General features: G+C 41.8%; 1 protein-coding gene across 1 annotated transcript; it reads left to right on the top strand.

The window, feature by feature from the left end:
• Nucleotides 1–587: 587 nt before the first annotated feature.
• On the top strand, nt 588–11,307 carry LOC115134827 (zinc finger protein 501-like). The gene is made up of 2 exons (XM_029669016.2): nt 588–1,208; nt 9,836–11,307. Exons 1-2 carry the CDS (start codon nt 833–835, stop codon nt 10,975–10,977), a joined length of 1,518 nt encoding a protein of 505 aa, XP_029524876.2. The 5' UTR covers nt 588–832; the 3' UTR covers nt 10,978–11,307.
• Nucleotides 11,308–13,407: the final 2,100 nt, after the last annotated feature.

The raw sequence follows: 13,407 nt of genomic DNA, 5'->3' as shown, positions 1-13,407 counted from the left end.
TTTTCGTAAATGAACTATGATTTTTTTTAAAGCATAATCGTTTGTCTCTACATTAACTAATATTCCTGTCAACTGTACATGTTTTTTGCATGATTAGTTATGACGTTATAATCCCTTACATTTGCTTCCATCCTAGTATTTCTGTAATCTTTGATCCAGTTCTGTGTAGGGGTACCCCTCTCTCCTAGTATTTCTCTGCCATCTTTGATCTAGTTCAGTTCTGTGTCGGGGTACCCCTCTCTCCTAGTATTTCTGTCCGCCATATTTGATCCAGTTCAGTTTTGTGTAGGAGTTCCCCTCTCTCCTAGTATTGCTCTGCCATTTTTGATCCAGGTCAGTTCTGCGTAGGCGTACCCCTCTCTCCTAGTATTTCTGTCCGCCATCTTTGCTGAAGAAAGTCTAACAGTCACTTGTGCAGCAGCAGCCTCCCCCGGTCCTAGTGCAGAACGTTTACGATGCGATGGAGAGGTTGACGAAAACAATCAATCACAATAAAATATACGTTTTACTCAACTGCGTTACCCACTCCCGTCAGCAGATGGCGGTATAAGACTTTAAGGCAATGCTTGCTGTGTGACGTATAATCTAGTGGACGGAACGCTTCTTTCAACAGCAGCAACAGTTAGTCAGCCACCTCGGTAGCTTGCTAGATAACATAGCTGAACCAATAAAGCTCTTTCGACGCTTTAGTGTATATTAGTCACTGTGTTTTAAAACCACTTCTGTCGTCTAGTTAGTTATCCGATTTAAGTTCATATTTACGGTGTTGTTATTATTCAAGCTAGTAGACTGGTTAAGTTAGCATTAGCATAGCTAGCTAACATCTCCGACCATGAGTTCACTAAGCTACTCTCCTCCTGCTGAAGAAGATGAGATCTGCTGTAAGGAGAAAGAAGCTCTGGTGAAAGAGGAGGAGGAAGAGGAGGCTGTTACATTACAAAAACAAGTAGATGGTGAGGCTGTTACAGTGAAAGAAGAAGATAAAGACGTTTCAGTGAAAGAAGAGGAAGATGCGTTCAGAGTTAAAGAGGAGGAGAGGGAGGAAGGAAAAGAGGAGGATGGGGAGATGACTGTCACATCGAAAAAGGAGGAGGAAGAAACTGGATATCTGGGCCCGGTTTCCCAAACGCATCTTAAGGCATCCAATGGTTCTAACGGTGAACTTAGCAATAAGATGGTTTTGAGAAACCGTTCCCTGATTAACACTAGTAAGTACTGTCTTAAATACAGAGGCACAAACTCTGCAGTTGTTGAACTGATGTGTGGTGTTAAAGGGGAAATCTGTAATTACAACATCCATATTTAGACTTTTTATTTATTTTATTTTTAGCCATTGATTCTTGAAGAATATAACACATGCCTCATGAGCTTAGTTCAACTATTGTACCCCATCAAAACCCCAAATAAGTTTTTTTAATCCAATGTTTAGAAACAATGTAAACCAGCACTGTATAGCCTCAACATGGTTAAAACTATAATGTTGATATCATGGATGGTCAATCCTTGCATCCATAGGTCTCTGTCTATGAATTTGAGAGTAGTTACATTTCTCCAGCCCCATCATCATCTTATTACCAAAACAGTGGTGGAATTACAGCTTTGTTATTGTTTAAACTGCAGATTGGTTGATGGTGCTTTTTTAAAGGGACAACCTAGGATTTAAACAGAACAAAATGGCTGCCCAGAGACTTGGTTTGGTAAACAGCTGAAGGATGGGGGCTGGAGAAATGTAACCGCTCTCAAATTCATAGAGAAAGCTTTCTGGTTTCTGGGATATATAGTATATTCTAGAATTGCCAGTGTAGATTTCCTGTGGGGTTCAAATTGTTAGAGCAGTTTATAAGTCATTGTATAATATTCAGCCAATTTTATTCATACCATTACAATTTAATCAGGGTCTGTAGTGACACCTCAAGCACTATATCCTATCCAAGCCACATGAGAGGCCAACATTGGCTACCGTTGGCTGCATAACGTCCAGTGAATTAAGCTTACTGGTGTTCCCCCCGCATTAGGGCAACCCCATTCCTATTTTAAATTCCTGGAGTTTATTGGACATTTTCCAGTACCTTTAGAATTGTCCAGTATCTGTACTGTTTTCTTAGAAGTAGGTAGCAGAATCAATATAGTTAACCATTAGACATATGTGATTGTGCAAAGCTGGATCAACACACCTGGTCATTCTGGGTCTTGTGAAAGCCTTTGGACAGGAACATTGGTTAATCATTTGTAAGCACCATAGGTCTGGACTTGTGAAGGCCTTTGGACAGGAACATTGGTTAATCAGTTATAAATCAAATTTTATTTGTCACATACACATGGTTAGCAGATGTTAATGCGAGTGTAGCGAAATGCTTGTGCTTCTAGTTCCGACAATGCAGTAATAACCAACAAGTAATCTAACTAACAATTCCTAAACTACTGTCTTATACACAGTGTAAGGGGATAAAGAATATGTACATAAGGATATATGAATGAGTGATGGTACAGAGCAGCATAGGCAAGATACAGTAGATGGTATCGAGTACAGTATATACATATGAGATGAGTATGTAAACAAAGTGGCATAGTTAAAGTGGCTAGTGATACATGTATTACATAAGGATGCAGTCGATGATATAGAGTACAGTATATACGTATGCATATGAGATGAATAATGTAGGCTAAGTAAAATTATATAAGGTAGCATTGTTTAAAGTGGCTAGTGATATATTTACATCATTTCCCATCAATTCCCATTATTAAAGTGGCTGGAGTTGTGTCAGTGTGTTGGCAGCAGCCACTCAATGTTAGTGGTGGCTGTTTAACAGTCTGATGGCCTTGAGATAGAAGCTGTTTTTCAGTCTCTCGGTCCCAGCTTTGATGCACCTGTACTGACCTCGCCTTCTGGATGATAGCGGGGTGAACAGGCAGTGGCTCGGGTGGTTGATGTCCTTGATGATCTTTATGGCCTTCCTGTAACATCGGGTGGTGTAGGTGTCCTGGAGGGCAGGTAGTTTGCCCCCGGTGATGCGTTGTGCAGACCTCACTACCCTCTGGAGAGCCTTACGGTTGAGGGCGGAGCAGTTGCCGTACCAGGCGGTGATACAGCCCGCCAGGATGCTCTCGATTGTGCTTCTGTAGAAGTTTGTGAGTGCTTTTGGTGACGAACCAAATTTCTTCAGCCTCCTGAGGTTGAAGAGGCGCTGCTGCGCCTTCTTCACGATGCTGTCTGTGTGAGTGGACCAATTCAGTTTGTCTGTGATGTGTATGCCGAGGAACTTAAAACTTGCTACCCTCTCCACTACTGTTCCATCGATGTGGATAGGGGGGTGTTCCCTCTGCTGTTTCCTGAAGTCCACAATCATCTCCTTAGTTTTGTTGACGTTGAGTGTGAGGTTATTTTCCTGACACCACACTCCGAGGGCCCTCACCTCCTCCCTGTAGGCCGTCTCGTCGTTGTTGGTAATCAAGCCTACCACTGTTGTGTCGTCCGCAAACTTGATGATTGAGTTGGAGGCGTGCGTGGCCACGCAGTCGTGGGTGAACAGGGAGTACAGGAGAGGGCTCAGAACGCACCCTTGTGGGGCCCCAGTGTTGAGGATCAGCGGGTAGGAGATGTTGTTACCTACCCTCACCACCTGGGGGCGGCCCGTCAGGAAGTCCAGTACCCAGTTGCACAAGGCGGGGTCGAGACCCAGGGTCTCGAGCTTGATGACGAGCTTGGAGGGTACTATGGTGTTGAATGCCGAGCTGTAGTCGATGAACAGCATTCTCACATAGGTATTTCTCTTGTCCAGATGGGTTAGGGCAGTGTGCAGTGTGGTTGAGATTGCATCGTCTGTGGACCTATTTGGGCGGTAAGCAAATTGGAGTGGGTCTAGTGTGTCAGGTAGGGTGGAGGTGATATGGTCCTTGACTAGTCTCTCAAAGCACTTAGCTCAGTTACCTTAGCTTTCTTGGGAACAGGAACAATGGTGGCCCTCTTGAAGCATGTGGGAACAGCAGACTGGTATAGGGATTGATTGAATATGTCCGTAAACACACCGGCCAGCTGGTCTGCGCATGCTCTGAGGGCGCGGCTGGGGATGCCGTCTGGGCCTGCAGCCTTGCGAGGGTTAACACGTTTAAATGTCTTACTCACCTCGGCTGCAGTGAAGGAGAGACCGCATGTTTTCGTTGCAGGCCGTGTCAGTGGCACTGTATTGTCCTCAAAGCGGGCAAAAAAGTTATTTAGTCTGCCTGGGAGCAAGACATCCTGGTCCGTGACTGGGCTGGATTTCTTCCTGTAGTCCGTGATTGACTGTAGACCCTGCCACATGCCTCTTGTGTCTGAGCCGTTGAATTGAGATTCTACTTTGTCTCTGTACTGACGCTTAGCTTGTTTGATAGCCTTGCGGAGGGAATAGCTGCACTGTTTGTATTCGGTCATGTTACCAGACACCTTGCCCTGATTAAAAGCAGTGGTTCGCGCTTTCAGTTTCACGCGAATGCTGCCATCAATCCACGGTTTCTGGTTAGGGAATGTTTTAATCGTTGCTATGGGAACGACATCTTCAACGCACGTTCTAATGAACTCGCACACCGAATCAGCGTATTCGTCAATGTTGTTATCTGACGCAATACGAAACATATCCCAGTCCACGTGATGGAAGCAGTCTTGGAGTGTGGAATCAGCTTGGTCGGACCAGCGTTGGACAGACCTCAGCGTGGGAGCCTCTAGTTTTAGTTTCTGTCTGTAGGCAGGGATCAGCAAAATGGAGTCGTGGTCAGCTTTTCCGAAAGGGGGGCGGGGCAGGGTCTTAAATGCGTCGCGGAAGTTAGAGTAACAATGATCCAAAGTTTTTCCACCCCTGGTTGCGCAATCGATATGCTGATAAAATTTAGGGAGTCTTGTTTTCAGATTAGCCTTGTTAAAATCCCCAGCTACAATGAATGCAGCCTCCGGATAAATGGTTTCCAGTTTGCAAAGAGTTAAATAAAGTTCGTTCAGAGCCATCGATGTGTCTGCTTGGGGGGGATATATACGGCTGTGATTATAATCGAAGATAATTCTCTTGGTAGATAATGCGGTCTACATTTGATTGTGAGGAATTCTAAATCAGGTGAACAGAAGGATTTGAGTTCCTGTATGTTTCTTTCATCACACCAAGTCTCGTTAGCCATAAGGCATACGCCCCCGCCCCTCTTCTTACCAGAAAGGTGTTTGTTTCTGTCGGCGCGATGCGTGGAGAAACCCGTTGGCTGCACCGCTTCGGATAGCGTCTCTCCAGTGAGCCATGTTTCCGTGAAGCACAGAACGTTACAGTCTCTGATGTCCCTCTGGAATGCTACCCTTGCTCGGATTTCATCAACCTTGTTGTCAAGAGACTGGAAATTGGCAAGAAGAATGCTAGGGAGTGGGGCACGGTGTGCCCGTCTCCGAAGTCTGACCAGAAGACCGCCTCGTTTCCCTCTTTTTCGGAGTCGTTTTTTTTGGGTCGCTGCATGCGATCCCATTCCGTTGTCCTGTTTGTAAGGCAGAACACAGGATCCGCGTCGCGAAAAACATATTCTTGGTCGTACTGATGGTGAGTTGACGCTGATCTTATATTCAGTAGTTCTTCTCGACTGTATGTAATGAAACCTAGGATGACCTGGGGTACTAATATAAGAAATAACACGTAAAAAAGCAAAAAACTGCATAGTTTCATAGGAACGCGAAGCGAGGCGGCCATCTCTGTCGGCGCCGGAAGTATGATTATAGGCACTTGCAATAAGAGTGTGCATGTCTGTTTATTTTTGTGTCATTGCAATGGTCACGCCACTAATAGTATCTATGCCCTAATGTCTGAGCCAATCAGAGAATGGAAACTAAGCAGAAAGATAAGGGTGGCCAAGGCTAAAGGTTATTAATCATTTACATAAAGGGGAGTGACTATGTTATGCTGTGGGGCAGTTTTTTGTATTCTGAAATGCTCTCTAAATACGTCACATTTAGTGTCTCCGTATGTTGCACTGGGAAAACAGTTTACATGGGCACAGGCATCCTAAATCATTTCAGAGTTTGCTAAATCCAATGGTTCTAACCGAGAGTCACCTTAACTTTAACACCCAAATCGATACTGTCATTATCGCGGTTCTTCAATAATTACACATTATACTGTAGCTGTTTAGTTACAGTTACATGTTCAACTATCATCAGCTGATCCAGGAAATCATTTTCTGAATGACAGTCAAATGACAAACATCGCGACATGCAACAACAACCAAAGTGCTTCTTCATTCATTACTCTGGTAAAGACAGTTATGCCGTGCTCCACGTTGGATCCAACATCCCTAACAAATTGATGTTTATAATGTGTTATTGTGTGCTTGATTTACAGTAGGGTCTTGTTAGTCTGTTTGGACACAGAGATACTTTGTTCCTAATGTGTAGAGAACTGTTCCTTGATGGATAGGCTATTGTAGAACACACAGAGCTATGTTCCTTTATTCAGGGCATTTAGAATGACAACACATTACAGAGTAGCCTAGTCTGGTGATCAGGTTATGAAATGTCATGACAAAGACATTTTAGTTTCCATGTTTCACCTGAAATATTAAATGATAGGTCTGTTGTTGTAAGGTGAAATTATGGCTCCTACTGTTGGTCTGTTATTGTTAGGTGAAGTGGGTCGGCAGGTAGTGGTTAGAGCGTTTGGCCAGGAACCAAAAGTATATTGAATCCCCGAGCTGACAAGGTAAAAATCTGTCGTTCTGCCCCCGTACAAGGCAGTTAACCCACTGTTCCTAGGCCGTCATTGTAAATAAGAATTTGTTCTTAACTGACTTGCCCGGTTAAATAAAGGTCAAATGAAAAGCTATGGGTCCTACAGTAGGTCTATGTTATTGTTAGGTGACGTTATGGGTCCTATAGTAGGTCTATGTTGTTTTTAGGTGAAGTTATGGGTACTACAGTAGGGCTATGTTGTTGTTAGCTGAAGTTATGGGCAAATTTGTTAAACACTTATTGTACAAACCCTCATTGTCAGGCTGATGGCAAAGCTAGCCAAAGAGCATTTTACTGGTTGAAGTGTTTTAAAAAAAAGTTTAATTAAAGCAGTCGATTTGCGACAATAACACAAACATACTCAGCAGGAGATTCAAACGAACCTTACAATTATAATCCAAAAGTAATGTGAAATGCTCTCATGAGCAACCTGGAAATGGAAGCTATTTTTGCTGTCAGCCTATGAGAACACCCCTGAGTTTTCCCCCACGGTGGTGAATTAGTGAATAGACACAGAGCTTAATGTGAGTTTCCATGAGTAGCACTCCTGATCTTGCACTGTAATATTCATAATACATTGTGAAAAACTAAAATCTTTGCTCACCATTTTTGGTCCATGCAGATATACTACATCCATAACTAGTGGTTTCCTCATTACCAGATATACTACATCCATAACTAGTGGTTTCCTCATTACCAGATATACTACATCCATAACTAGTGGTTTCCTCATTACCAGATATACTACATCCATAACTAGTGGTTTCCTCATTACCAGATATAATACATCCATAACTAGTGGTTTCCTCATTACCAGATACACTACATCCATAACTAGTGGTTTCCTCATTACCAGATATGCTACATCCATAACTAGTGGTTACCTCATTAGCAGATATACTCCATCCATAACTAGTGGTTTCCTCATTACCAGATATACTACATCCATAACTATTGGTTTCCTCATTAGCAGATATACTCCATCCATAACTAGTGGTTTCCTCATTACCAGATATACTACATCCATAACTAGTGGTTTCCTCATTACCAGATATACTACATCCGGAACTAGTGGTTTCCTCATTACCACATATACTACATCCATAACTAGTGGTTTCCTCATTACCAGATATACTACATCCGGAACTAGTGGTTTCCTCATTACCACATATACTACATCCATAACTAGTGGTTTCCTCATTACCACATATACTACATCCATAACTAGTGGTTTCCTCATTACCAGATACACTACATCCATAACTAGCGGTTTCCTCATTACCAGATATACTACATCCATAACTAGCGGTTTCCTCATTAGCAGGGAGTAGTTTCTGCAACCAGATACACTACATCCATAATGTCGTGACGTTGTATCAGTTAATGTGACGACTGATGCTCATCGAATGATTAGTGGTTTATAATTGCGTGATTAAATAAATCTGTCAATTATTAACTCATTAACCTGGGGCACCATGGGAAAATTAGTTTTATTTAGTTTCTATTCCCAAAATTAACTCAAAGAATTTCAGAATGTCGATTTTACTGTCGCTAATTAATCAATTTCCTCTACGGTCTCATTCTGAACGTCGCATAATCCGTCAATCTGCACAAACCCGAGTCCCACCAATTTTAGTTGATTATTTATTTTCTAGCAAGCCAAAATGATAATATAAGATACACATACACAAAACACAGTCTAGGCTATTGATTAGAACTTAGTACAACGGGCCAACACACGATGAAGCGTGTTACCCAAAATGGGGATTTAAAAGAGAGAGTAAAAGAGAAAGTACACGAGAGAAATATACATTTGGGTGCATTTGTCAGCTATGCTTATTTGAACCCTAACTTTGCCCTGAACTGCCGCTCTTATGGGTCGGAATATAATGTTGTAATTACATGTTGAAGGTCTCCGATGGGGGGTCTCCGCATGGACCTGGTTCCTCGGATGTTTCACTTCTCTGGTGTAACTCTCTGGTTGTCCTCACGATGTCAGTGTCCTTGTCGTCGTGGTCTGAAAGCAGTGTAGATACACGATTCAATGGAGAGTGGTGACCGGGTGGTCCTGCTTGAATTCACCCTCTTAGACGCAGCTACTCATCCGTAGCATGGATTTGGTAGAAGGTTCCTTTGTCTTCAACCTCGTGTTGCGTTTTGGGTTTGTTGACTACTCAGACCTTGGCTGCAGCTCGGGTCACTTAGTTTAGCATGTTAATTCTTAACTCACATGTCTTATACCCTCGGGTCAGAAATGGGCGTTTACGCCTTTTACCTAGTTACGAATCCAATTTTACATTTCATCTTTACCAAAACATTCACTTTGATTTGGACATTTTCCACCCAATGTACAATGTATAAACATCAAGCATATACCAGGACAACTCTTAAAGTTGACACTGTTTTCGTTATGTCGTCCTTTAACTTTTAATAACAAAACAAAAATGACATTAATTTTCATATTCCATCTTTCGTCATTACCACCATTGTGGCTGATGAAACTCATTGTCCCAAAGTCCATTTATTGCATGTTTAATGTTGAGGCCGGTTCTTCATAGTGAGAGGACAAAGTAATTTTGTCTGCTGTCTTAGATTTACAATGGGCATGAGGTGTCATAACCCCCCCCATCTTCATACCCCTTATTCTCTTCTCCTCTGGTGGGGAGATCACTCTGTCGGATTGTGGTCTCCGGTTACCTGACCCAACCAGGACAGTCATGACTATAACTAGTGGTTTCCTCATTAGCAGGGAGGGGTTTCTGCAACCAAATTGTGTGTGCTTTGCCCTCGTGCCGCAATTTTAGCAAACACAGAAAGTGGCCTATATTGGAGACCAAAAGTCGTCTGGCACATTGCTTAGGGTTTCAACAACTTTAAGAACGTATTTCTAGCCACCAATCATAATCATTGATGTTACTACTGATGTGAAAACAAAACTAAATGTGACTATTGTTGCTCATTTTAAGACAATTGTCAAATAATTTTAACATTCATTAGATATCAATTGTTGTACAACATCATGGCTACGCTGTTGGCATCACCTTTTACAGTGGATTCCGCTGTTGTGGGCCTTTAACCATCTGTCTGACTTTGTTGTTCACACAGGAGAGAGACGGGACTACCGTGGGACCTCTGGGGAGCCTCAACAACATCATGATGCTGACAAGGCAGAGAAGAGTCTCTCCAGATCAGAACACCAGCAGAGATCTACAGGGAAGAGAACTCACTGCTGCTCTGACTGTGGGAAGAGATTCACCTCCTCATCAGGCATTCAAATTCATCAGAGAATACACACAGGAGAGAAATCATATAGCTGTGATCAATGTGGGAAGAGTTTTGCTCAGCTAAGCAGCCTGATATCACACCAGAAAACACACACAGGAGAGAAACCATACAGCTGTGATGAATGTAGGAAGAGTTTTACTAGTTCTAGCAATCTGACTCTACACCAGAGAATACACACAGGAGAGAAACCATATAGCTGTGATCAATGTGGGAAGAGTTTTACTAGGCTAAGCAGCCTGATATCACACCAGAGAACACACACAGGTGAGAAACCTTATAGCTGTATTGAATGTGGGAAGAGTTTTACTCAGCTAAGCAGCCTGATATCACACCAGAGAACACACACAGGAGAGAAACCTTATAGCTGTGATGAATGTGGGAAGATTTTTACTAGGTCTAGCTATCTGATTCTACACAAGAGAATACATACAGGAGAGAAACCTTTCATCTGTACTCAATGTGAGAAGAGTTTTACTCAGCTAAGCAACCTGATATCACACCAGAGAACACACACAGGAGAGAAACCCTATATCTGTGATCAATGTGGGAAGAGTTTTGTTCAATCAAGCCACCTGAAGATACACCAGAGAACACACACAGGAGAGAAACCTTTTAGCTGTACCCAATGTAGGAAGAGTTTTGTTCAATCTGGTGATCTGACAGTACACCAGAGAACACACACAGGAGAGAAACCTTATGGCTGTAATCAATGTGTGAAGAGTTTTGTTACATCTAGCCTTCTGACAGTACACCAGAGAACACACACAGGAGAGAAACCATACAGCTGTAATCAATGTGGAAAGAGTTTTGTTTCATCTACAGGTCTGACAGTACACCAGAGAACACACACAGGAGAGAAACCTTATGGCTGTAATCAATGTGTGAAGAGTTTTGCTACATCTGGGCAGCTGACTATACACCAGAGAACACACACAGAATATAAATCTTATAGCTCTAACTGATGTGGGAAGAGTTTTCCTCAGTTAAACAGCCTTGCACAGAACACACACAGGAGAGAAATATCTTAGCTGTAATCAATGTGGGAAGAGATACTCTGATAAAAGTTACATGATCAAACATCAGAAAATACATGGAGTTCATGTCACAATGTAGAATGTTTTAACATTGTAGTAGGAGTATTTTAATGATGTCACAATGTAGAACCATAAACGTTTGCCCCCTGTTCTATTGATTTCAACTTGTAGCTGACTGTATTCTGCAGGTTGTCCTCTAACCAGTGTGGTAAGAGATATCTCTTTTTTTATTTGTGTTAGTTTCAACAGCACATACAACCCCCCAAATCAATATCAGTGATTTGTTGCTGCTTGTGCAGTTTATAAGCTGCTTGTTTAAAAAATACAAGTAATATGATTATTGTGGCAGATGTTTGTGTATATAGCACATTTTATGTTTAGGTTTTCAATTTATCCCAAACTGTTTCTGCATATTGGTTATTGATTTGGACACGTTAAAACTGTGTTTTGACATCGGGCTATCCCACCTAGCAAAATGTAGAAAAGAAGACTATGCCCGATGTCCAATATACGTTCGGTTGAAAGTGAAAGTTGAAAATATGTATTTTCGGGTAGTTTTTTCAGTGACTTGAAAATAACTTAATTTCATCTTACTTGCAGGTAGCCTAGTGGTTAGAGCGTTGGGCCGTCATTGTACAGAACAGTGGGTTAACTGCCTTGTTCAGGTGCAGAAAGACAGATTTTTACCTTGTCAGCTCGCTTGTTAAAATAAATAAATAAATACACATGGACGCAGTATAATAAATTGGTCTATAATCAATTTTATTAACAATCCTACATCACTCCAGTATTTCTTGACAACATTCAAGTGCTAATTGTCTTTATTCCACTACTGAAGAAGCATGACTCAAATCACCTCATATTTCAAACATCCAGCCTGACAAAAGATACATGTTTAATTAATCCATGCCTCACCATTAAGTTCATTATTGCCAATACATATTAACAAAGGGGTGTACATTTGGTTTTGATATTTACAATTATGTAACATTTAGTAATCCTAGTTATTCATGCAACCAACGATATTTTGGGGTACAATTATATTGACATTGTTACCCTGCTTTTATATCCAACGACATGCATATCGAGTGAACCCTGAGAAGAGAGAGAAGCTCCACAGTGAGGTGGAAAGTTTCTACGGATATCGCAGGAGTTTCCTCTTGAAATCAGACATGTCTGTGGTAAGGACAACTTGGTTGCTGTTTATCTCAAGGGTTGGCAGTCAAAAATATTTGTGTTTTGCGTTTAGCCAGTGCGTTACCATGGATCACAATTTATTTTGACTGCATGCTTTTCCGTATTGGAGATTAGTTTTGTTTGGGCTCGTTCAAGGGGACCGAGTTCTAAAAGCTAGTGAGTTTTAGGAAGACGAGAGTTCTAGAAGCTAATGAGTTTTTGGAACGCGAGAGTTTTAGAAAGAAAAAGGAGAAAAAAAATAATACGATTGTATATTATTATTTAGAAATATGTGTTTTTAATTGTTGACGGTCAGTAGACACCATGTTTATATTGTAGAAGGTGAAACATTGTAGATGATTATGTGAAATGGAAGTTGTGGAAATACTCTACAACTTCCAACTATGAAAAGCCAACTGACATTTACTCCTGAGGTGCTGACCTGTTGCACCCTCGACAACCACTGTGATTATTATTATTTGACCCTGCTGGTCATCTATGAACATTTGAACATCTTGGCCATGTTCTGTTATAATCTCAACCCTGCACGGCCAGAAGAGGACTGGCCACCCCTCAGAGCCTGGTTCCTCTCTTGGTTTCTTCCTAGGTTCTGGTCTTTCTAGGAAGTTTTTCCTAGCCTCTGCGCTTCTACACCTGCATTGCTTGCTGTTTGGGGTTTTAGATTGGGTTTCTGTACAGCACTCTGTGACATCAGCTGATGTAAGAAGGGCTATATAAATACGATTGATTGATTGTACAACAATGCATTCAACTGAAATGTGTCTTGGGTGCACATATTGGTGTCACCTCGTTAGTCAGTATGTGTTTCGCCTGCTGGCTTGTCCATCTCGTTAGTGGGAAGGTGTTTCACCTGAGCTGGTCCAGGTTCTATTTAAGAGTGTCTGGCCCAGTGCTCCAGTTGTTTTGATAGATGTGGAGAGTCTCCACCTTTTTGGTTTGCTTCCTGTCTGTAAGTTTAGTGTGTTTTTCTTTTTGTTTTCCTCTTCTTGGGAAGATTTAGTGGGTCTCATGGTGGGTGTCTTTTAGGTCCCAGTTGTTGTTACAAGTCAACTTCCAGTGGACACCCCCATAGTGTCTTTCAGAACCCCTCCTAAAACCTGTTTAGTTGTTGTTGTTAGTTCCCTCTTCTATTTAATTGACTTTTCAGGTTTTCTTGTTGGG

This window comes from Oncorhynchus nerka, linkage group LG2, assembly GCF_034236695.1.
Source record: "Oncorhynchus nerka isolate Pitt River linkage group LG2, Oner_Uvic_2.0, whole genome shotgun sequence".
Taxonomy (NCBI): Eukaryota; Metazoa; Chordata; class Actinopteri; order Salmoniformes; family Salmonidae; genus Oncorhynchus; species Oncorhynchus nerka.
The sequence above is the reverse complement of the archived record's forward strand: the minus strand, read 5'-3'. Positions and strand labels throughout refer to the sequence as shown.

What these genes read in the sequence shown, in the direction of transcription:
- LOC115134827 (XM_029669016.2), top strand. Translation starts at nt 833, where the DNA reads ATGAGTTCACTAAGCTACTCTCCTCCTGCTGAAGAAGATGAGATCTGC. An exon ending in CCGTTCCCTGATTAACACTA is followed by an intron (nt 1,209 to 9,835) that starts GTAAGTACTGTC and finishes TTGTTCACACAG; the next exon opens with GAGAGAGACGGGACTACCGT.